This window comes from Brachycentrus maculatus, unplaced genomic scaffold, assembly GCF_059751285.1.
Source record: "Brachycentrus maculatus isolate JH-2025_06_01 unplaced genomic scaffold, ASM5975128v1 h1tg000186l, whole genome shotgun sequence".
In the NCBI taxonomy this organism is placed as follows: domain Eukaryota; kingdom Metazoa; phylum Arthropoda; class Insecta; order Trichoptera; family Brachycentridae; genus Brachycentrus; species Brachycentrus maculatus.
In genome coordinates this window covers 845,967-869,300 of record NW_028280937.1, presented here as the reverse complement: position 1 = coordinate 869,300, position 23,334 = coordinate 845,967, and the positions used below count along the sequence as shown (strand labels likewise).

The 23,334-nt window shown below is 35.9% G+C and overlaps 3 protein-coding genes across 4 annotated transcripts in view; 1 reads left to right on the top strand and 2 right to left on the bottom strand.

The window, feature by feature from the left end:
* Positions 1-8,856, bottom strand: part of Kul (Kuzbanian-like) — a 133,980-nt gene extending 125,124 nt beyond the window's left edge. Inside the window, exon 1 of the mRNA XM_088262698.1 lies at positions 8,423-8,856. Coding sequence (XP_088118824.1) covers positions 8,423-8,513 — 91 coding nt within the window. The 5' untranslated portion in view covers positions 8,514-8,856. The remainder of the gene's footprint in view (positions 1-8,422) is intronic.
* A 685-nt stretch (positions 8,857-9,541) lies between these two features.
* On the top strand, positions 9,542-14,556 carry LOC148307872 (uncharacterized). The gene is made up of 6 exons (XM_088262641.1): positions 9,542-9,855; positions 10,893-11,079; positions 11,165-11,235; positions 11,828-12,061; positions 12,172-12,306; positions 12,414-14,556. The coding sequence occupies exons 1-6, from the start codon at positions 9,685-9,687 to the stop codon at positions 13,122-13,124; spliced, it is 1,509 nt and encodes a 502-aa protein (XP_088118767.1). The 5' UTR covers positions 9,542-9,684; the 3' UTR covers positions 13,125-14,556.
* Positions 14,557-14,693: 137 nt separating this feature from the next.
* Positions 14,694-22,937, bottom strand: Cont (Contactin). Of its 2 annotated transcripts, none has more exons than XM_088262640.1 (3): positions 22,722-22,937; positions 18,810-22,580; positions 14,694-18,219 (listed from the first exon to the last, which is right to left on the bottom strand). In XM_088262640.1, exons 2-3 carry the CDS (start codon positions 22,557-22,559, stop codon positions 17,911-17,913), a joined length of 4,059 nt encoding a protein of 1,352 aa, XP_088118766.1. In that variant the 5' UTR covers positions 22,560-22,580; positions 22,722-22,937; the 3' UTR covers positions 14,694-17,910. The 2 variants fall into 2 exon arrangements, with proteins under 2 accessions (XP_088118766.1, XP_088118765.1); XM_088262639.1 differs by having other exon boundaries at positions 22,903-22,935.
* Between the last annotated feature and the right edge of the window lie 397 nt (positions 22,938-23,334).

Below are 23,334 nucleotides of genomic sequence, written 5' to 3'. Positions count from 1 at the left end.
AACGGGATACAATGAAAATGGAACTTGTTATGTTTTTTTTTTCCACTTAGCGTGTCGAGACACTTCTCTTTCGCGTGTTTGGATAATTTTCGGTACCGTTTCTGAACGGTACACTGTTGACAAAAAGACTCAAAACCTCGCATGATTGTGTACGTTTCGTCACACAAAGGCTCCGAGGAGTACCTACACAACCTACACGCGAGTACATAGTCATATTAACACATTTCGGACGGGTATTTTTTACGCTTGCGGACCACTAGTGACGGGATTTGATAATTATGTATGTACATATAGTTATGACCTTATGTCCGCCTCCGCAGTGTAATGGTTAACGCGCAGGCTACCATGCTGGAGGTCCCGGGTTCAATCGAATGTTCATGGGAATCCCCAAGAGGGTCAAAATAAATATTAGTGATTTTTCAGTCTAATATATATTTATATCACCCTGGACCTGAAGTGCAAGGCTGATCACATTTATTTCGTGTATTAAACGATCAAGATAACACTGCTTCTCTACGATGCAGTGTCCTTTGCACCGTTGGGTGCGGATAAGGGTTAGAAGAAGAGTCATAACCTTAACAAAGATATTGATATTTATATATATATATATATATATATATATATATATATATATATATATATATATATATATATATATATATATATATATATATATATATATATATATATATATATATATATATATATATATATATATATATATATATATATATATATATATATATATATATATATTCATATAAAAAAATTGATAATTTATATATAATTTATAAATATATATATATATATATATATATATATATATATATATATATATATATATATATATATATATATATATATATATAATATTCATATAAAATATTCATATATAATATTCATATAAAAAATTTGATAATTTCTTCTTTTCTGCCATTGAAATGAGGCCGGCGCAGAAGGTAAAAATACCCTTCCCGTTTTTTACCATCAATCGACATCAACGGGTAGAAGTACCTTTCCCATCCGAAGTGTGGTAATACATACACACTTAGTAAAAAACATATATAAATTCTCAAGTACAAACGACCCTGCAATATGGTTGAGATAAATTCATAAAAAAATACTTTATATTATTTTCTTGACATCTCAACATAGATGAAGAAGAATATGGAAGTCTGGGCATTTACGGGGGTTACGACCGTCATAGGCTGGTTTAAGTGATCACTTTACACACAGTAAAATTAAATATTAAAACCATCCTGGGTGACGAAGAAAGACACAACCGAGGCGTAACGGGTTCGATTCCCGCCAATGCAAAATGAATTCAAGAAATATATTTTTTAATTGGTCTGGGTGTTTGTGATGTATCTTTTCACATCTACCTTCCCTATCGTTACTATCCTACCTGCAGACAAGCCTCTTAAATATAGGCTTTGTGGGTTATTCCTTTAAAAATTTAAAATAAACCTTACTTAATTTCTTTTTCAAAGACTTTTTCTTTTAAGTACCCTAGTGACAATGGGATGGTTTGCCGGATATGAAATTAATAATTAAATACAATTAAAAAATCACCCATACTTGGAAACGGTTCACGAATAAAAATGAAAATCCCAAATAATTTATTAGGTGCTTAAAGAGAAATCGTGTCACGATGGAAATTGAGTACTATCCCATTATAAAATTATGGCTCGCGAAATTGATATTTAAGGAAGGTTATTTAAAATTGAAATAAGCCGGGAGATGAGATTTGTCGTGTTTCTCAAAAATGCGTTCCGCCTCTGGCAATATTTTTCTTAAGTTATGCCCTTAAATTATACATTTTTCAAATTTGAAAAGCTGACATTAATATCTTTATGAGAACCTCTCGACGTCTCAAGTGAAACCATTCGTGATAAATTACATTATTTTTTTAATAAGCCCTAATAATATTACGTTACATCATTTTTTCCATGAATTTTCTCCTCCCACAGTTATACTGATGGAAACCCGACGCCGTCAATGAAAATTGACAGTATTATTTCAAGTTATATGGTCACTGAAGCGCAAGAGTGATCACCTTGCCTTCGTGTAAGTAACGACCAAGATAACACTGCGTCAATTCGGTGCAGTGCCCTATGCACCATTGGGTGCAGATAAGGGTCAAAGAAAAGGTGTACTTCACTGATTATCGCAATTTCATCAGATTCGACCTTATTCGTTGGACGTGTCGGGATACGAAGCTTAATTCTAGAGTTACCTAATACTCCAAACTCTGCAGATGCAATCCCAACTTTTATATGACCAAAACTATAAATTTAACTTTGCCTTCGACAAGTTGGCAGTAAAAATTACACATTCAGGTAGGTACGAGGCGGGGCGCGCCATAAACCTTCCTGGAGCTACGGATGAAACTTTTTACACATTTTATGGTTTCTCACTAAAACTCTCATATTTAGATAAATATTTCTATTGATACCTCAACGTAGATACTCGATATTTCATGGTTTCGCACTAAAACTCTCATATTTAGATAAATATTTCTATTGATACCTCAACGTAGATACTCGATATTTCATGGTTTCGCACTAAAACTCTCATATTTAGATCAAGACTATATTGGTATTTCAACGTAGATACTCAACATTTCACGATTTCGCACTAAAAGTCCCATATTTAGATCAATATTTTATTGATATCTCAACGTAGATACTCAACATTTCACGGATTCGCACTAAAACTCTCATATTTAGATCAATATTTTTATTGTTACCTAACAAAAAAGCTTTTAATGTAAATATACCTAAACCTACAACCATCCAATAACGCGATAGTCCAATTTTTTATACCTTCAATATATTTTTATTTTAAAAAGCCACTGATGGGGATTATTTAGCGGACTTAAATATATATATATATATATATATATATATATATATATATATATATATATATATATATATATATATATATATATATATATAATAATAATAATAAAACCCTTATCCGCACCCCAATGGTGCATAGGGCACTGTGTCATATTAACGCAGTGTTATCTTAATCGTTTACACATGAAGGAAAGGTGATCAGCCCTCCGCTTCAGGTACCAGTCCATGGTGATATTGAATAAATATTACAGTGAAAAAAAAAAAATATATATATATAAATATATATATATATATATATATATATATATATATATATATATATATATATATATATATATATATATATATATATATATATATATATATATATATATATATATATATACATACATTATATATATATATATATATATATATATATATATATATATATATATATATATATATATATATATATATATATATATATATATATATATATAAACTTCATTATTCGATTCGGCAGTCACTTTGTGATGATATTTAACCGTTTTTAATTTTAATTTTACTTGGTAAATACATACTACTATTTCTTTATACGGTGTTGGAAAATGTCTTTTTGCGGAATGCATCGAAACACGTGTCACAACACATTTTAAGAAATAGTGGTATTTACCAAGTAAAACTGAAATTAAATATACATAAACTAGCTAGCGGTTTGCGCCGGTTCTGAGTAGGAATAAAATAGGCAGTTTGTTTCTGCGCGGATTTTTTCCTCGCCACAGATGTGTGCATTTTTTTACTGTTGCCATTGTATTATGCGCGAATTACTTACCGACACAAAATGGCTAATAAGAAACGACGGAACATAGAACCGGCAAAACAATACAAAATCCCAGCGCCCGTTGTAACAATATTACAGCTAAATAATACAAAACAAATTCACTCGTCATAATAACTTGCTCGAAAATGTTCACACGCTTATTGCGAAATACGAATAAGTGTTCTTCTTGTACCTGAACCTAATGATATGACATTTTGAATGACGACAATTCGTAATAAAGTACATATTTCAGGTATACGCTGTAATCAACGCAAAGAATCTGAAATATGTATGATTGTATACGTATTTTTACTATTCCAAACAAAAAAAAAGTCCTTTGAAACGTGTAATTACATTCCATCAAATAAATAATAGGCACGAAGAATGACAGAATTTTCCAATAATTTTCCATTGAAGCGACATTTTACAAGGAACTGTCAAAAAATCCTGCCACAATCGCTTGAGTTAAGAAGAATATTTGTTTTTTAATTAAAATGTAACTTTGTTTTAAAATCACTTTAAATATTTTATTATAACTTAATTATAATGTTTACCGGTTTCGAAGTAAACCGCTTCTTTATCAAGAATGATTAATACAAGTCTTGACAAAGAAGCGGTTACCTTCCAAACTGGTAGACATTATATGTAAATAAGTTATAATAAAATATTTATAGTGATTTTAAAACAAAGTTACATTTTAATTAAAAAATGGAAAATCACAAAGTCAGTACTTCAAATATAAATTATAATATTTGTTTAATTTATAAAACACCATTTTTACGAATTATCGACGCAAGAACGCTTTATTTTTTCGTATTTACTATATCTTATGCTTTGCACTATATGCGAACTAATAAGTTATTATAATTCACATGAAATCAGTGAATTTCACTCCGCAGAAAAAAGAAAGGAGGAGAAAGAAGGATTTGTATTTATATTTTAATTGAAAGGATGGGAGTTTGAAGTCTTCAGTTGTGATCGAAACTGGTTGAGATTCTAGATTATCTTCAAATGAGAAGATACAGGTTCTAGGCAACAGAACCTGCCACTGCGAAGTCTCGGTCCCCAAACTTCTACTGCTGTCTACTTGACTCAGAAGCTGACCTAAGTGTGGATTATCTAGAGCTAATTCTCTCAGCATCCGATAGATATTTCGGGGCCATTTGGTTTAAGAATTTAAACATTGTCCAGCACAATTTAAATTGGATTCGTTCTGGACACATAAAGCCAGTGGCTGAAGTGTCCATCAAACATGTATATAATATAAAAATAAAACTCATCAATGATATCATTTATATAAATTAGTTTTTTTAGAAGTCGTATTATTAGAGAGAGTTAAACGTATGAAATAGCAAGGAATCGAATTTTTTTTGTGTACATTTTTTAGCTATTATTTGTGCCTTCATTAATTAGAGAGTGATATCATTAATAAAAATATGTAAGTATATATAACCTCTATGCACCATTTGGGTCACAAAAAGATTCAAGTATTAGATAATAAAATGTTATAATCGCTCTCAACGTCAAAAAATATATCTATAAAAAAACTATAAATCACGAATTTTGATAAAAATTTATAATGATAAAAAACGTGCATCCGGTCCATCATTCCAATGCCGTTTCCAAAAAGCAATATAAAGCTAAGATATGTATTGATTGGAAGTCAAGTACTTCTAAATTGGGGGGGAAATCTTTAATTAAAGTCTGGTATTGCCAGTAATATTTCTTTCTTGATCCAATTTAATCCTTATTGGCTGAGCCTATTTCATACTCACGATACTAATGTATCCATCTGATTTTAAGTGGATTCGTCGTGTTTTATGGCTACGCGTTACATTGTGACGGTTACACGAGAATCGGGCGAGTACCGAGTAGGTACCTACCTATTTTACATTACATACTACAAATTTGAATGTATTACTTTTACGCAGACGACTTAAATAACCGTGTAATTGGATCACAGAATGCGTGGTACCTAAAGTGTTACGAGCAAAAGAAGACATCAGAGAGATGATTTGTGTTGATGAACATTAACGTTCTAAAAACATTTTAGGAAACATGAGTAGTCCACTTGCAAACCACGTTTTCTTTATTTGAATATATTACATACACAAGTCACATATATAATATTCCCGATGAGTAATTTTCATTGCCAATTTTGGGACATGGGATTAAGATTAACAAGACTGAAAAATAGATAAGAAAGTAACAAACACGAAAACACAGGGCAAAATTTAAAATTTAAAGCAATAAAAGGTACAGTAAATAGACATATTAAAAAAATAGGTTAGAAGCTTGTTTAAAGAAAAAAAGAGAAAATATAACTAATGACTAACACAAATATCTTTCCATAAAGTTTTTTTAGATAATTTTTTTGGATCCCTGTCTGGATTCAATTTTATATATGTCAGGTAACTTGGCTGTCCAAATTCAAAACACAGTAAGGGACATTTTTTTGTAGTACGTTTTTTTTTGCATTTTTGGATTAAGTAGAATCTACTTAGTCAAAAAATGCAAAAAAAACGTATAACAATAAAAATGTCCTTTACTGTGTTTTGAGTTTGGACAGCCGAACTGGTTATGTTAAAAAATTAAGTTTTTTAGCCAATAGCGGCAATCGGTAGAATATTAAATCTTCTACCGATTTTAGCTTTTTTGAGAGATTTTTGAAAGTGAACTGTCGATCAGCATAGCGAGTTTTGCAAGAGTATTTTTATATTCCATTTTATTCTTAACTCAACGAGTTTTGGCACATTATGTTAAACATGGACGTTAATATTTTTAATTTTCTACCGATTGGCGCCATTTAACATCAAAACTGATTTTTTTAACATAAAGTGGTTTGCAAGTGGACTACTCACATTATTTATACCGCGAGGGCGTTCGGCCTAGTTCACATGAGGCTATTCTGCACGATAAGTGTCGGATACGGGTTGACCGCGCGTATGTTAATTTTATTTTGCTCATACAAGTCACCGTGATGATGAGCATGCTTTAACAGCGGGAGACATTACAATCTGTATCCCAAACAAGCAGATGCAGGAAAGATTTCCCACCCTAAACCCTACCAAAATTTCGGTAGATATATGTGCTTCTTATGGACGTATGTGATATTCTTCATCTTCTTCATGAGTCCTCTGTCCTCCACTGCTGGATATAGGCCTCTTCCCCTTCTTTCCATTTCATTTTCAAATGGAAATGGACATGGAAATGGAAAGACATATCGCTCACTCCTTTTAACAACGTCATATATAAAAAATCATCAATTTTCAGTTCTGCATGTTTTCGGAATGCCTATAAAATGTACTGTATCCCTGTCCAAGAACTCTGGACTAAGAAAATGTTGATTTTCCTTATTAGAAATAAGTATGATGAAGTCGCCAACACATCACAATTTATTATAAAATAGGATATTTTCACTGAGGAAGAAGAATATCGGATTTAACATATTCCTTGCTCAACCGTAATATCGACCTTTACCACATAGATGAGGATGCCTTTAAGAGGCTTTAAGAGAGAAATACTCTTGATGCAATTCTCGGTTATATCCACATACTATTTTGCTTAGTTTTGTGCCCTAGCTATTGGCGCTATTCTCCTTTTTCATTTTTTTAACTAACTAACTAACCATCACGCCGCTTCCCCGCAGGGGCAGGCAGAGAGAATCGAACGCCACACCACTCTGTCTTTGCAAACATTCTTTGCCTCTTCTACATTCATGCATCTCCTCATACATACCCGACGATTATTACGACTCCTGACCCGGCCGCTTTCAAGTATTTGACATACCTGATTGTGCCAAGTTTTCCTCGGTCGTCCTCTGCTTCTTTTTCCAACTACATTCGCCTCATAAATTTGTTTAACCGTTCTTTCTTCACTCATACGCTCCACATGTCCAAACCATCTCAACACACCTTTCTTAATTTTATCGATAATGCTTATCTCAGTCTTACATTCTTTCCTTATTTCATCATTCGAACATCTATCAAACATCGTTTTGCCACACATTCGTCTGAGCGATCGCATTTCGACTGCATTCAGTCTGCTTTCATCCTTCTTTTGCCAACTCCATGCTTCGCTTCCATACATAAGGGTTGGAACCAGAACTCCATTGTGTACTGCCAGTTTAGCTTCCGCTGATAGATTTTTATTTGCTAAAACTGATTTTAGTGCACCATTCACTCTGTTCCCAGCATTCACTCTCCTCCTCCATTTCCTTTCCCATATAGCGGTAACGTCCTTCACCCCGAACTACTTCATTTGCATCATCTGCATCCTATAAAACATATTCCACTCCTATATCCATGAACCTGGAGTGCTAGACTCATCACCCTGCCTTCATAGATTACAATCGAGATCGAGTTAACACCGCGTTGATACGATGCAGTGCGGATAGGAGTCAGGAGTTATGAATTTAGTATTTTTTTAAATGGTAATAATGAGGAATCGTTACAATCATCAACGTCATCATCAGCATTAAAATACGCGAATAACTAATTAATCAAGTTTAATGAAATACAACTTAACACGTTTGTATAATTTATTGACAGTAAATTTGACACTTAGTTCATAACAGGTAAATAAACAAAGTAAAACTTTGTTACAAGTTACCTACCAAACAGATTACGTACGCATTTCCATGGTATAATAATAGAGTTGACGGGTGTACAGTTTGAAGAAAGTTGTAAATTAGTTTTTTTCAAATAAAAATACAGATTGATGAAGAAAAACAATAATATTCCTTTCTCTCACTTACCTCGTCCGATAGGTACGGGGTCAAGCGGCGTTGCCAAAACGGCACACACCAGGTGGGCAGCGACAATCCCATACCAAATTATATTGCACATTTTTAACGTAATACCACTATCTCATGTCGTATTCAAAAAACATGCTTATAGGAATTAAGTTTGAACACATTTTTCCAAAACGCACAATCAGACAAAGGTATGGAAAACCATCTTACAAACATTTTCATAACTCACTGCACACTAACAATACATTGTACACAAAGCAATATTTAAGAAAAATCTACCGAATTTTTAATGCGTTTACTCTATTGACAATAAACTTATGGAACGACATATTTCAAGTTAGAATCTGTTTCGTTAAAATACAATATTAATGAAGAAAACAATAAGAAACGTCACAACAATCCACACGAACATCCCGCACAATCCCCACCTCAAAACTGACATTTAAGCGTTTGACAGCTTCCATGTTATCGAATACCTACTTGCAACAAGTACATTCTGGTAGGTATATACCTATTCCGCTTCCCGTAGGTACTGACTGATAAACAATTGGAATCATCGTTTTTAATTGCCACTGGCCGTGTTTTTTAAGGCTTATTTTTTCTGTAATTTATTTTGTTTTTTACTTAAAACGAATTCCATTAATTTTTGTGCAATGTTTTTTCATTCGATTGAATTATTATTTATTTTTTCTACTTGCAACACTGCTTACCAGCGACTAGTAGTAAGATTATATACTAGCTAGTAGTATGCAGAGGATCTGTATGACTTTTATTTTGTTTTCATTTATTGCATACGAAATATTTATGTAATGTGATTTTTAAGCATGAATTTTTATTTCATAATTTTATTTTCAATATCTTTTTACATTTTATAGTCTTATTTTCTTATTTTTCTGTTGCAACAAAAAAAATACTAGCGCAAGAGCAAACTGTAATGTAGTCTGTGGTATTGAAAAAGGAGGAAAAATATGAAAATCAGGAATCGGTGTTGAAAATTTTTAACAAATTACTTTGAAACTGGTACAAAATATAAACTTGAATTAATTATATTTTCTCTGCAGTGTGGGTACTAGAAGTTACGCGAATTTAAATACTTTTTAAAAATAGAATACCTGCAGTTCAATTTTGTTTTATAATTTTAATGTCAGTCATTTTATTTTTTATAATGTTTCGACGGACAATCACGAGTCGCGATTCATCGAAATGATTTATATTTTGTAAAAATGTTTTGTTTTTCCGTAATGAGTTAAAAATCACTTGTTAAAATGTCGGACATCAGGTACGGCATACAATATGAAGACTATTCTGGCTCATTGATGACAGGCTTTGGAGATTTGATGCAGATGCAAAATTTGGTTGATGCAACTCTTATGTGCAATACTCACACGTTAAAAGTACATAAAGTTATACTTGCAGCAAGCAGCCCATATTTTCAGGTACCATTTTAGAATTTCTTTTTACCTTAAAAAGTTTAAAATAGTAAGTAACATTGAAGATAATTCTGCTTCGATGTGATATAGTGACCTATGTACCATAGAATGCGGATTCGTGTTAAAAACAGAAATAGACAATCTATTGAAACTAACTAACCATCATGCCACTTCTGCAGTGATAGGTTAAGAGAATAGAATACTATACCTCTCTGTCTTTGCCAACATTTTTCACCTCTTCTACATTAGTGCATCCCGTCATATTGATTCTAACCTGTGCACTTCCTAGCATTTGAAGTACCCGGTCACGCCTAGTTTTTCTCGGTCATTAGAAATAGAAGCGGTGGAAACCGCTTCTATTTCTAATGACATTAGCCTAATAGATTTGTATTTCGATTCTTTCCTCACTTATTCATTAGGCATGTCTAAAGTGACCATACGTCTCATTTTGATCGGGAATTGTTGTCTCCAAGTAAAGTTTGGGGACGTCGAAAAATAAAAAAAAGAGCATCACATGGTAACAAAAAAAAACTGAAAAAAATCGACGATTGTTTGTAGTATAGCCGTTGCTGAACAAATCCTTGCTTGATTTCGATGCATATGGCTTTCGCAGGTGGCTGGTGAGTCATGTGCAAAGACTAACTAATTTATATAAACACCGCTGAATTATATATTTATATATATATATATATATATATATATATATATATATATATATATATATATATATATATATATATAAAAGAAAATGGAGGAGAAATAGTAGGTAGGAAATGAGAATAGCAGCAATGGTATAGGCTTGCAAACATCTCATACAAGTTACTGTTCAAGTTACTAGCTTGTATGACATAACTCATACAAGCTAGAAACTGGAACAGTACTAATTTGTTTGGTTCCTTGAGGAAGATGCTATTGTTAGCCTTGCATTTTTTTTTAATTAAATTTTTAGGACATATATGTTTTGCCGCTCATAGTTGTAAGAATTTTATTTCAGCTACATTCAATCTACTTTTCTCCTTCTATTGCATGTTAAAATATTTCAGGAAGTTCTCAGGAATCGTCCCGGAGAGCTGCTAATCATTCTGAAAATGGATTTCATTGTCCTCAAGTCTTTAGTTGAATACATTTACAGCGGTAAAACTAATATTCTAATGACAGATATGGATGAACTGATATCGGCAGCCAGGTTTTTGAAGATAAAAGGACTCGCCGAGCTAAATGAAGGGTGTGGTGAGTATGAAAAAGAATTCCCTACATAATTCAATAGTTAATTATGATCTTTTGTGTAAAGATTAATATTCAAATGTAATTTTAGGCAATCTACCCGAGTTTCCGCCACCTTTGGTGTTTAATCAACCTTTTGGAAGTACTCAAGATAATCATCAAGTAAAAAAATCATTATTATTTTAGAAAAGGGTATAAATTACAAATTCAGAGCCTAGAATTCAAATAAATTGATCATATTGTACCCTGAGGGTATAGCAATAGTATATAAATACAACTTTCATTGTTTTGAGATTTAGATGTTATGTAGAAATGTAGGCCAATAGTTTTATTACAGTCTGAAAATCCAAATAATGTGATTGTAAATTGTCCAACATGTTGTTGAAAATTATATAAATAGATGTAAATATAATATTATTTGTATTTTGTTTGTTTTCCCAATAAATCAACGATCATAAACGTTAAACATTCACGTACATACAACAATGAATAATAGTAAATGAATAAAATAATATGTGATAATTATTTACCTGAAAAATATAACAGCCTATTCAAGAGACTTTTTGTAAGTATTAAAGCAATTATATGGCTCAGGATTTAAAGGAAAACCATTACCGCATGCGATTTTTGAAATTCTAATATTACTGAAACATTATTAAAGACGGGGTCTTTCTGTAAATAAATTCCGTTAGCTCAGAATCTTTAGGACGTTCGTTGAATTAACGCTTTCTCATATAATGTGGCCACTTTTTAGGCAATAGACGCAGAGAGGCTATTGCACGAAGAACTTCCAGCTGGCGTGTCTTCTTACCAGAAAAATCCAAACAACGTTGTTGTACGTATTCCCATAGAGATCGACAGCCACAACAGTTCCGCCAATGGGCCGGAAGGATCTAGAAGCAGAAACAAGTACAAGCAGCACTACCACGATCGATTTAATGACATATTGCCCAGGAACAGGATGACTCGCAGGCGAGGCTATTACAATGTAAGAAATTAAGTATTTAAATGCGGGATTGTGATTTATCAGAGTACTTTAACAAATTCCATTCAGAAATTGTTTAGCAAATTTACAAATTTACAATTTTTTTTTTACAGAAGCCCGATCATAGACCTAATAATATGTTAGGAACCAGACAACTGAACAGAGCTACCAGAAAAGTTCTACGGAAGGAAGAAAAGAGTTCTCTACAAACCATTCGAGAGATTAAAAGTTTGCACGGACAGTTTGAGGTGGGAATCAATCAGTACCAGTAATAAATATACACATATGTGGGTTATGTGAATTTTCTTCAGGGTTATTTATACAATTGGCATATGTAAGATTTTATCCTTTTTAGGACCCACCCGAGCGTACAGATCTCATAGAAGCGGTAGACAGCATACTCGATCAGAATTTTAGTCCTAGTTCTAAAGGATTTACTATACACAACCGAGAAGAGCATCCAGCGGAGAATATAGAGATATCGGAACAGCAGTTTGGCGATGAAAATCACACGTGGATGACCGATAACCGATCAGAAGTGGTGAACCCCAACATGAACACGCTGTCGCAATATGTGGACGTCCTCAAGTCCACGGGACTTCCCACTGACGTTCCCATTCTCTTCGAACTAGAAGACGGCTCGTACGTTAACATAAGCGGAGAAGTGCTCATGAACATGGTGCAGAGTAACAGCGTCCAATACGAAGTCGTGGAGCACACGGAGGATACCCAGCAACTATTACAAAACGGAGTAACCAAGAGCATAGACCAGATATCTCAAGAAATCGTCAGCATGGACCACACCACTAATATGGATCACTTCCCCGATATTGATCATTTCACTAATATGGATCACTCCATCGAGCCAGATCACTCTATCGACCCAGACTACTCCAACACCGTAGATCACTATAGTGTGGATAACACCGCAAATATAATGGAATGTTTGGGAGAAAACGATCACGCGGACTCTGACAAAATTGACGAGTGCGTTTTAAATCACAGTTTAGACATGGTGACTTCTGACATTACCTTCTTAAATAATTTTCATTCAATAACTGAATAATATTAGGTCTACAATTAATTATATGCGCTTGTCTAAATACTTTTATCAATATTTTATTAGCATCTCAACACGCATGAAGAAGATTATTTGGATGCTCAAGCCTTGTGACCTTTCGGCTGGTTTAAGTAATCACTATATACATTGTGTAACATTCATCATTCTACCAATGATTGGTAACCACAGTACTCGAATTTTGAAAGTTGTTTATTTGTTGTAAGTGAGAATGCAAAGTTTTGTTCAGAATTTTTTTAACCAAACTTTTCCTATTTTTATTTCTTATAGTTACAATTTTTTTTTGCTCGTTTGTTCTAATTTTATTTTAAATTTTGAATAATCGAAAATTTTGTATGATAATTACCGAGGGACCAGAATTTCAAAATATGTATTTAATGAATTATACTTGTGCGAATCAATGGGCCTTATTTTCGCATTCAAAATATTTATGTCATAATGATTTTTACTTTTGACGTAGATTATTCATCATAATATTTACAACTGCAGAAATAATCTTAAATAAAAATATCCTTACGTACACTTACATGATAATATTGGACTATTTTGATCTCGGTGGCTGCCATTGTCACACAAAATATATCTGTATCTCGCTTGCACCGCATATCGCAATACTTAACTAGCTCGAGTACTCATTTTTGATAGACACAGTTAAAACACTTGTTGGTTTTGGAGTTATTTGGGAACCTGTGCCTGTCACTGCAACCCATAAAGATCTATTGCGAAGGATCTCTAATTTGATTGTACCCTAGATCTTTTAAAAATCTGTCTATTGAGCGGGGTGAGAGTACTCAACATTCTCAGGTTTGGCTGAGTGTCTTCCTCGGATGCAGTTCCTTGTGTGGCACTGGGTAACACATTCACGCAGGATGTGTGCAGGCATCTCATCATCCTCAATGGAGAACCTCCAGCTTGCTGTTTCTGCATGACCCATCGTTTTGGAGTCATTACATATTTCAATATGTAATCTTCTTCAACACTTTAACAGGTAATTCGTTATCTAAATTAGCGCAACCTTTTCTCACCCTAAAATTCTTCCTAGAATTCCACGGCACACCAAAAACTAACATATGGACCATTAAAAAAAATTATACCTAATAATTATTATGTATATTCTACATTTTCAAAAATAGATTATATTATGAAAAATAATTTGTCATCCCGTATTATATAAATTGTGCATTATGTGTTTTATATGAAATACATAGTGAAAAAATGTCAAATGTCAAATACATTGAATTTGATCGCGGCACACCTGTATCCGGCTCACGGCTCACCGGTTGCGGAGCACTGATCTAAATGATTTGTTTTAATAAAAAAAATCAATGATCCTCAAGAAAGTAAATGTTGAAAAGGTATCATAATTGCACCCAATTCTGCCGCATACTGTAAATGTCACAACCGACTGAAATACATTCATCAGATTAAAACATACATTTGTTATGCAATTAGTATTTATTGTAAAACTGCTATCGTAATCTTTTATAGCCCCGGATATATAGGCAAGTCTCTGTAGTGAAATATCGATAACACTCAAAACAAAAAATAAAGACAGTCTTTTATTTAAAAAATATATTTATTTCATATAAAGTAGTCGTTCATGATTTGTACAATACTCTTACGTGACAATACATCTAAAATATATAGTTTGTATTTGATATTTGCGATTAAAAAATAAATTAACATGTTCAACTCGGGATGGGTCACCGAAGGACAGGTTGGTTGGCATCCGGGGTACATTCTGCCATACGCAAATGCGTATATACAAAATGTATAGCCAGATAATGAGTCAAAATTGTAAATTGGCCTGCCGAGTTGAACACATTCAGCGCTCGTAAACTTTCATTAAAACTGATTGTGCATATTTCATCTAATTATTAATTGGATTGACGATAGACATTTAAAATACATATTTATGTGTTGCAATACGTAGAATACTGTGTTATTGTCGTCCATCGAGAATGGCCTTTATGTTATAAAATCTATCCCTAAGGCCACCAGAGTTGACTTGAACGTAGTACCAATACACATGTGTCGTCGCTTAGCGTGGTAAAAATGCACAGCATGTTGTAATGTAACGAATGTGTATGTACGTACGACTATGTGTTGATGTTAGGAATACCAAATATCATTTGTAAATACTTTAAATCATGCTCAACACATTGTTTAACAGGTACACAATCCTAATATTGTTATATGTAATCATTTTTAGCTCTTTTAATATAAACCATTTTTCACTTAGAGATCTATAACCCTATTTAATTTAGAAATGCGATTGGAATGTTTCATGACAATGTATATGAAATATTTGTAAATACATACATATTATATATTATGTTCCATATATATTTGATCATTGAGTGTGGTCTTATTATTAGCTAAAATTATTGTAAAAATATAAGGATAACAAAGTAAAATGTAAATATACTTTATTCTTGCACGTGTAATGTTATTCTTTTGCGTATAATACTTATGTTATATGTTTTATGAAATAAACATTTATATATGACAACCTATTTACTTCTTTTATTATTTTGTAAAACATCCAACAGCACAAAAAATATGAGTGTCTGGTATTTTTTAAATATTTTGGTAATGAAAATTTTTATACAATGGTACAATACGTATTTATTTTTGTATTCATTGTTATTTCAATTACAAATTTTAGAAATACCGATTTTTTTAAAACTCATATGCCTTTAAAAATCACTTGGTGAAATTTGTATACAATTATTTATATTTTAGCTGTAATTTCGAATGTATTATTACTAACCTAAATGATATTTTTTAGTAGAAATCATTTGTAATTACATAAGTATTATTTCATTGCCTTATGCAATACCAATTTATATTTTAAAGGCACTTAAATTATTCATTTTAATATTGTTTTTATAAGGATTTATTTTATTTAATTCTTATTTTTCATACATACTGACATAAAATGACTGCATCATTTTGAAAGAAATAAGTATGTCATGTAACAAGCAAAAATAACAGGCGGTGAAAGATTTTTTTTTAGTCTTTTCTCATGACTTTAAAAAAATGGGTAAAATTATTATTCAAATTATTTCAAATTATCAAAAGATATTATTGAAAAAATAGTTAAAGAAACTAGACGTTCGTTATATTTTCTAGATTATTGTTAAACTCAAATGATCATAGTTGGAATTAACAACCTTTTACTGTATTATCCATAAAGATTAAAAATCAAAATTTTATTATAATCCTAAGACACCAATTTTCACAAAGTGATTTTTACACACGCAGCAACAATACACATAATAGAAAACATTTACTTATAAGTAATTACGATTGATGTGATATATAAAACTATACATAAAACACTTTACATACTACATATTCAAAATATTTTAAAATAAAATGGCTCGGATTAAGATATACTCACTAATTGTACACTATTCTCTCACATTTATTTTGGTTTTGCAAGATAAAATTTAATTCTTTTTCAGTCACAAAAAAGAAATAAAAGTAACCTTAAGTGCTGGTGTCATAATTCAGAAATTGTTGATACATCCACCACCATTTTCAAGTCTTTTCATATCATGCACTTTACATGTATGATAACTTCACAGGAAACACAAGGAATGTTTATTATCTACCAATAAATCACGGAAAATACATGCAATAGAAAAAATATATTCAGTACGTATAAATATTGAAAAAATAATATCAAGGTGAATGGACATTTAAGCATACAATAGAAAATATGCTCAGAAACATAGCACTAACAATATAATAAAATTTTAATCCTAAGACTATGTAATTGGTTGAAATAAAAAAAAAGAACTTGGTTATTGGATTTACAAGGACCCTAAAGGAAGGCGACTTAAAAAAATAGAGGCAATGCTCCTCCCTCCCAGGATGTTGCGTGTATCTTGGACGGAACGAATGACAAATGAAGCGATAGTAGCGAGTCTGGAAAACTCACCAATTAGTGACCTCAATCAAACCATCGTGGGATGCATCATGAGGCCTGACTGGTACCAACATCTGATGGAGAAAGTAGAGGGGGGATGAGGTAGAGACGGAAAAAGAAAGTCCTATCCTGCAAAATAAGGGAGTAGACCGGGATTCAACATGCCGAGAATCTCTTTGTTCTGCTGGCGAATGGATGAGATATCCCAGTATGGCGGCCAACCTTTATTAATGGAAAACCACCCAAAGAATATAGTGACTTTGGAAATAGCTTGGTTTTCACATCATTATTTTTTAAACCTTAAAAACAATATTGCATAATTTATGCTAAATTTGTTTATAAAGTAAAAAAAAATACATTTCAAATAAATTTTGTGGCCGATTTACAACATCTAGAAATTATTTTCTTTTTCTAACCCTCATCTGCACCCAATGGGGAATAGAGCACCAGATTGCATCAACACAGTGTTATCTTGATTGTTCATTACGCGAAAGCAAGGTTCTCCAGTCTTGCGCTTCAAGTAGCAGTCCAGGTGATATTAAATCAATATTTGAGCAAAAATTGAGTATATTTATTTTGACCCCGAGGAAATCAAACCCGAAGCTTCCGCTACAAAAACCTAACGTGCTTACCGCTACAGCACGAAGGCAAACTAATTTTGACTGTGCATAATTTACTCGTGTATTCGCATTCCCTTAAACGTCAATGAAACCCTTTGATGACTCTACAACCGAGATTCACAGCATAAATGATAAAAACTAATAACCTTACAGAGTGGTGAGATTCCAGCTTACATTCTATAGATACGTGTAGTAATAAAAAAAAATCAGGTATTTATCAGAGTATCACCTTGCCATCTCTAAAGATTAATACAAAACTTAAGAGGATGACCAGAGTTAGCGCAACTCCCTGGCTAAGTGTAGTGGCACTGTTTCTATAAGCGGACGCCGTGTGATAGTCTCCCATCTGGAAGGTGATGGCCGGAGAAGACATCCGGCCGTCTCCCCCGTTGCTGTAAGCTAACACCCGCATGTTGTAAGTCTTGCCGGGAGACAGGTTGTAGACGTAAGCTTCCAGCTTCACTCCGACTGGTATGATGGTGTCGTTGGCCGTACTCATATCCTGGTCGATTTCCCAAACTCGTACCTAGAAAATTAATATGACTCGTTGCAATACAAGGAATAATAATTACTCAAATTAATATGACTAGAATAGAATAGAAAATTAACATGACTCGTTGTAATACAAGGAATAATAATTACTCAAATTAATATGACTAGAATAGAATAGAAAATTAACATGACTCGTTGTAATACAAGGAATAATAATTACTCAAATTAATATGACTAGAATAGAATAGAAAATTAACATGACTCGTTGTAATACAAGGAATAATTATCCCCTCAGGGGATAATGATAACGATCATTTCCAACAAAATACAAATTCTTAATTTGTTAGTGTAGAATATTTCAATGCATTTATGATTATAATTTACTACTCATGTATAATGATAAAATGGGCCAATCGACATGTTTTTAATAAAAAAAATCTGAATAAAAATATATTAAAAATAAAAATTTATAATAAAATCAGGTAAAAAACCTATGTGAAAACTGTTTTACATGTCCAATTTTGTATAGTATCTTAAATAAAGAAATGAACTGATGCAAGTCTGGTTCTATCATTCAGGAGAGAACAGCCCAGCAAAAATTTGTGCCAAATTAAAGAAGCTTACTTTGTATCCTTGTATAGGTTCCTCTTCCAGGGACGGGGCCACGTATCGCCACACGGCTCGGACCGTAGAAGGATTGACTCCGTACACGTGGACCGATGAGGGAGGTTTTTGAGGAGCTTTGCGGTATGTTCTCTCCATGTATCTTTCGCTTTCGGGACCCTCCCCGGCCGCGTTGAAGGCCATCACCTTCACCAAGTAGTAGGTGTCGGGTTGCAGCCCGACAACCAGCGCCCAGTTCCTGGTGGAGCGGGACAGGTAGTAGACGCACTCCTCCTCCTTGTTGGAAGTCTTCCAGTACTTGAGCCTGTGGCCGATGAGTTTTCCCCTGATGCGTTCCCTAGTTTGGTCGATGGGCATCCAGGTGACGTTGAGGGCTGTCGAGTTGAAGGAACGTGCGGAGACTTGCTGCGGAGCGACTTGAGGCATGTCTTCGGCGGAGAACACGGTCACGGGTTCGCTAACGGGCCCGGGCCCGACGTCGTTGATGGCCTGAACTTTAACATCGTACTTGGTGTAGAAGAACTCGGGCGACACGTGAACCACAGACATTCCCACATTGCCAAACTCTTTGAGCAGGAGGGATTGATACTCGGTATCGTGTTCGGTGCGTCTCCAGAATATCTTGTAGTGAATGTTGGGGCCGTTCTGTTCGGCGCTCTGTATGGGGCTCCACGTGATGGTGAGGTCCCCGATCTTCCCGCCGCCCCCTCCGATGTCGTGCGGGGGTCGGTACGGCTTGTCGGAGGGCGTGGAGTGCCGTGGACTGGGAGAGGAGGCTACGCCGTATCCCAGTTGGTTGAAAGCTTGGATCTTGAATTCGTACGAGGACCACGGAGCCAGGACATTTTCTATGATTCCCTCTTTCCTTCCGTTATATCTGTCGATTTCTCGTCCGAATATATGGCCGCTCACATTCACCCAGGTAGAATTCCAATTAGTTCTACCCGTCACGATATAACCCAAGATCGGTCTCCCGTTAGTGGCACCGTCGGTCCACTGGATGGTGGCGGAGTTCTTCTTGATGTTGATGACCTGCAGGCCTCCCGGAGGTCCCGGGGGTCCCTCCACCACGAGCGTCGTGCGGGAGGATATCCTGCCTACGGCCGACTTGACGATACACTCGTAGTCTCCCGAATCCGACAGAGAAACATTGAAAATATCCATCAAGCCTCCGTCGATTTTGATTCTCTTATCATCGTAGATATTGAAATCCACAAAGTTGGTGTCCATTATGCGGATCCCGTTGTGCGTCCAGATGAAAGCCGTATCCAGTATCTCGTCGGAATGCGCGTTGCAATGGAGGAACAGGTTCTGGTGGACTTGCGTCACGATGCGAGGAGGAAGTCTCTCTATGAAGCGCGGGGTCTGCAGCACGATGAGGCGTCCCTTGCTCTCATCGGCCCCGTACTGGTTGCTGGCGGAACACGTGTACACTCCCTCGTCGTCCCGAGAGACGGGACTGATGATCAAGTTTCCATTTTCCATGATTCTCCGCCGGCCGCCGCCGCCGATGACGTTATTATCTTTCTTCCAGATGAACTTGGGTCGCGGCGCCGCCTCGGGATTACATTTTATAGTTACGTTTCCGCCTTCCGCTCCGTAAGTTTCCGATTCTAGAGGTCGCTTCTTAAACGACGGCTTGAGAGACAGAACCCTCAGTTGTCCCGACGAGAATGTAGATTTGAGTTGGTTTCTGGCTTGACACTGATACATTCCGGGATCTCTCTCCGGGTTCAGATATCTGATGGATAAAACGTTATCTTGAATGTGATACCTGTCCTTATCCTCCGTGGAAAGGGATTCCATGGTAAATTGTTTGCCATTCTTCCACCAAGTGTAGTTCACGTCGGGTATCCCGAAGGCCTCGCAAGTCCAGGTGAGGTCTCCCTTGTTATCCACGTGCCTGTCCAACAGAGGAATGGTAAAGTTGGGTTCCGCCTGAACGCTGAGAATGACGCTGTTGTTCATGGACGCTCGGTCGTTGTTTATCGTGCAAACGTACTCCCCCTCGTCTTCTATGGAAACGTGAGGAATGATCAGGACCCGACTGAAACTCAGCTGGTAAGAATGTCGAGGGATGTCCGCCCCTTTCCGAGTCCAATTGTAGGAGGGAACCGGGTAACCGAAGGCCATGCACTCCAACCGCACTTCCTGTCCCACTATCGGCGCTTCGGGGAACGCCTTGGGGAAGTTATTAGGGAACTTCAATTGCTGATAGTTAGAATGGGGATTGACAAAGAGCGGAAACAGAGGACCGACACGTCCCGTATCGGACACTTTGCTTTGGACGTTACAGCTGTAGTTGCCCCTGTCGATAGTTTCCAAAGCCGAGAAATACAGCCCTCCGTCGTAAGACACGAACACTCTCTGGTCCTCTTCCACCAAGTTGGGGAAGTACTCGCGCACCCAGTAGTACTTGACCTCCGGGTAATGGGGCGGCGGGTCGCAGTAGAGAACTTTGCCCCAATTTTGGTTTCCCGATTCCGACGATCGCTTCAAGTTGAATTCTCGGATGAACCCGAAAGAGAGAAGAACACTCTCGGAGACGATGGAGCCGAATTTGTTGGTAGCTTTGCAGTGGTACTTTGTTCTGTCGGAAATTTTGTCGGGATCGTAAATGATGAGCGTTCCGCCACTCACCGTGAAGCGGGCGTCTTTCAGAGGATCTATCTTTGTTTCCACCAGTACGTCGTTCTGGTAATCTTCCCTGAACCACTCGTAGGTGGGTGTCGGGTACCCTCCGGCGAGACAGCTCAAGGAGACATCGTTGTATAAAGTGTTTTTAGACAAATCGTAGGTATTATCCACGGGCTCCTTGATGAAGTAGGGTCCTCTAGGAATCTTCTCAGGATCGTCGATGTTAACTCCGTAAGTGTACGTTCTGTCGTCTCCGATTAGAAAATGGAGTTTGGAGACGTGAGCTTCGCAGATGAAGAGAAGGTGCTCTTCGCCGGTGACCATCTGGAAGCCCCATCTCTTGAGGTCGTCGGAGAACTTGTAGACCAGGTAGTCCTTGCCGAGAATGGTGTCGTACTGGTAGGGCAGGAAGGCGTTGTCCATGTTGCTGAGCTGCACCCCGTCGCCGTCGTTGGTCCAATACTGAGGGGACTGCTGGCGCGCCGAGGTGTACCAGCGCCGGTGCTGCGGGTCCTGCCACATGAGCTGGTAGATGAGGAAGCCGTGCTCCTCCACCGTGTCGATGGACACGAGGTCCGCCTCGTACGCCTGGCAGATCTTGCGGGCCTCGTTCCTCGGGCGCGCGGGGGACTTCATGAAGCGGTAGCAGGACTCCCTGAAGGGGATCCAGTGCAGCGGGCAGGTGTACTGCTGGAACACGTCTCTGCCGCCACCTCCGCCGTAGCCTCCATAATTTCCTCTGTCTCCCTCGCCTTCTAGAAATGTGTCCTGACTGAATCCATCGTCGCCGTAATTACTTTGAGGGTAATTATCTAGAGGGTACCCAGATTGGGGGTAATTACTCTGAGGGTAGCTACTTTGAGGGTAGCTACTTTGAGGGTAGCTACTCTGCGGGTAGCCGCTCTGCGGGTAGTTGCTCTGAGGAAAGTTGTTATTCTGGGGATAACTGGATTGCGGGAAGTTATTTTGCTGAATATATTGATTAGATTGTTGGGCGTTGATGGGTTGCGAGTAGCTGCTCTGGCCTAGGTTCCTGTCCACGCTGAAATCCTGCTGCGCCAGTTGGCCATTAATAACGCCGCTCAATAAGAGTAAGAGAAAGCAGAACTTCATGCTGCTCGAAAGCGGTTTTACCTAAAAGCGCAAAAACCAATTATTACTCAAAGAATAGTGAATAAACTACGACACTTCATAAAATTTCAAAAACACGTCTTTAAAAATATTTTCTGGAACAAACGTTAATAATTTGTATAATATAAAATCTAAACAAAGCACCTTCGTCGCATGTAAACAGTCACTTCAGAAGGGATTTATTTAATCATTTACACGGAAACGGGCAAAATATAATGAACCAAATTATTAACTGAAATTATTTACTGAAAATGAAAATTTCTAATTGTTTATATACGAAAGAAACAAACTGCAAAACGTTTTATTATTCACTTATGACACATACCTCCACGCCTTCTAAAGTTCCACCCATTTTTGAGTGTTGCCCACAAACTAACTAATTTATATAAAGACTGCTGACACCTCCCTTTTTCAGGGCCAGAAGTGACGTTTGCTCCGGCTAGAAGTGACGAAGCTCCCGGCTGGAGGTACTAAGCTCCCGGCTGGGCGTGACTTCACCGCGAAAAAAAAAAAAAAAAAAAGACTTCACCGCGGCTGGATGTCGAATCCACCCGCGGCTGAATCCACCGAAAATTTTTATCATTCATTTTTCAGGTCCAATGGAATTTATATTGAAATTTATTGTATTTTATTTTTTCATAACTATAATATTAATATTACAAAGAAGGTATTTCACAACCAACATTTATTTATTTCGGTGTAAACAAAAATAGAAAGGTCACGGCTAAAACGCGACATTTACGAAAAGAGTTTAGGC

Coding starts and splice junctions, on each gene's coding strand:
- LOC148307872 (XM_088262641.1), top strand. CDS start 9,685: ATGTCGGACATCAGGTACGGCATACAATATGAAGACTATTCTGGCTCA. Junction 11,236..11,827: donor GTACTCAAGATAATCATCAA/GTAAAAAAATCA, acceptor GCCACTTTTTAG/GCAATAGACGCAGAGAGGCT. Junction 12,062..12,171: donor GCAGGCGAGGCTATTACAAT/GTAAGAAATTAA, acceptor TTTTTTTTACAG/AAGCCCGATCATAGACCTAA.
- Cont (XM_088262639.1), bottom strand. CDS start 22,929: ATGGGTGGAACTTTAGAAGGCGTGGAG. Junction 22,581..22,902: donor GAACTTTAGAAGGCGTGGAG/GTATGTGTCATA, acceptor TTGCGCTTTTAG/GTAAAACCGCTTTCGAGCAG. Junction 18,220..18,809: donor AACCTATACAAGGATACAAA/GTAAGCTTCTTT, acceptor TTAATTTTCTAG/GTACGAGTTTGGGAAATCGA.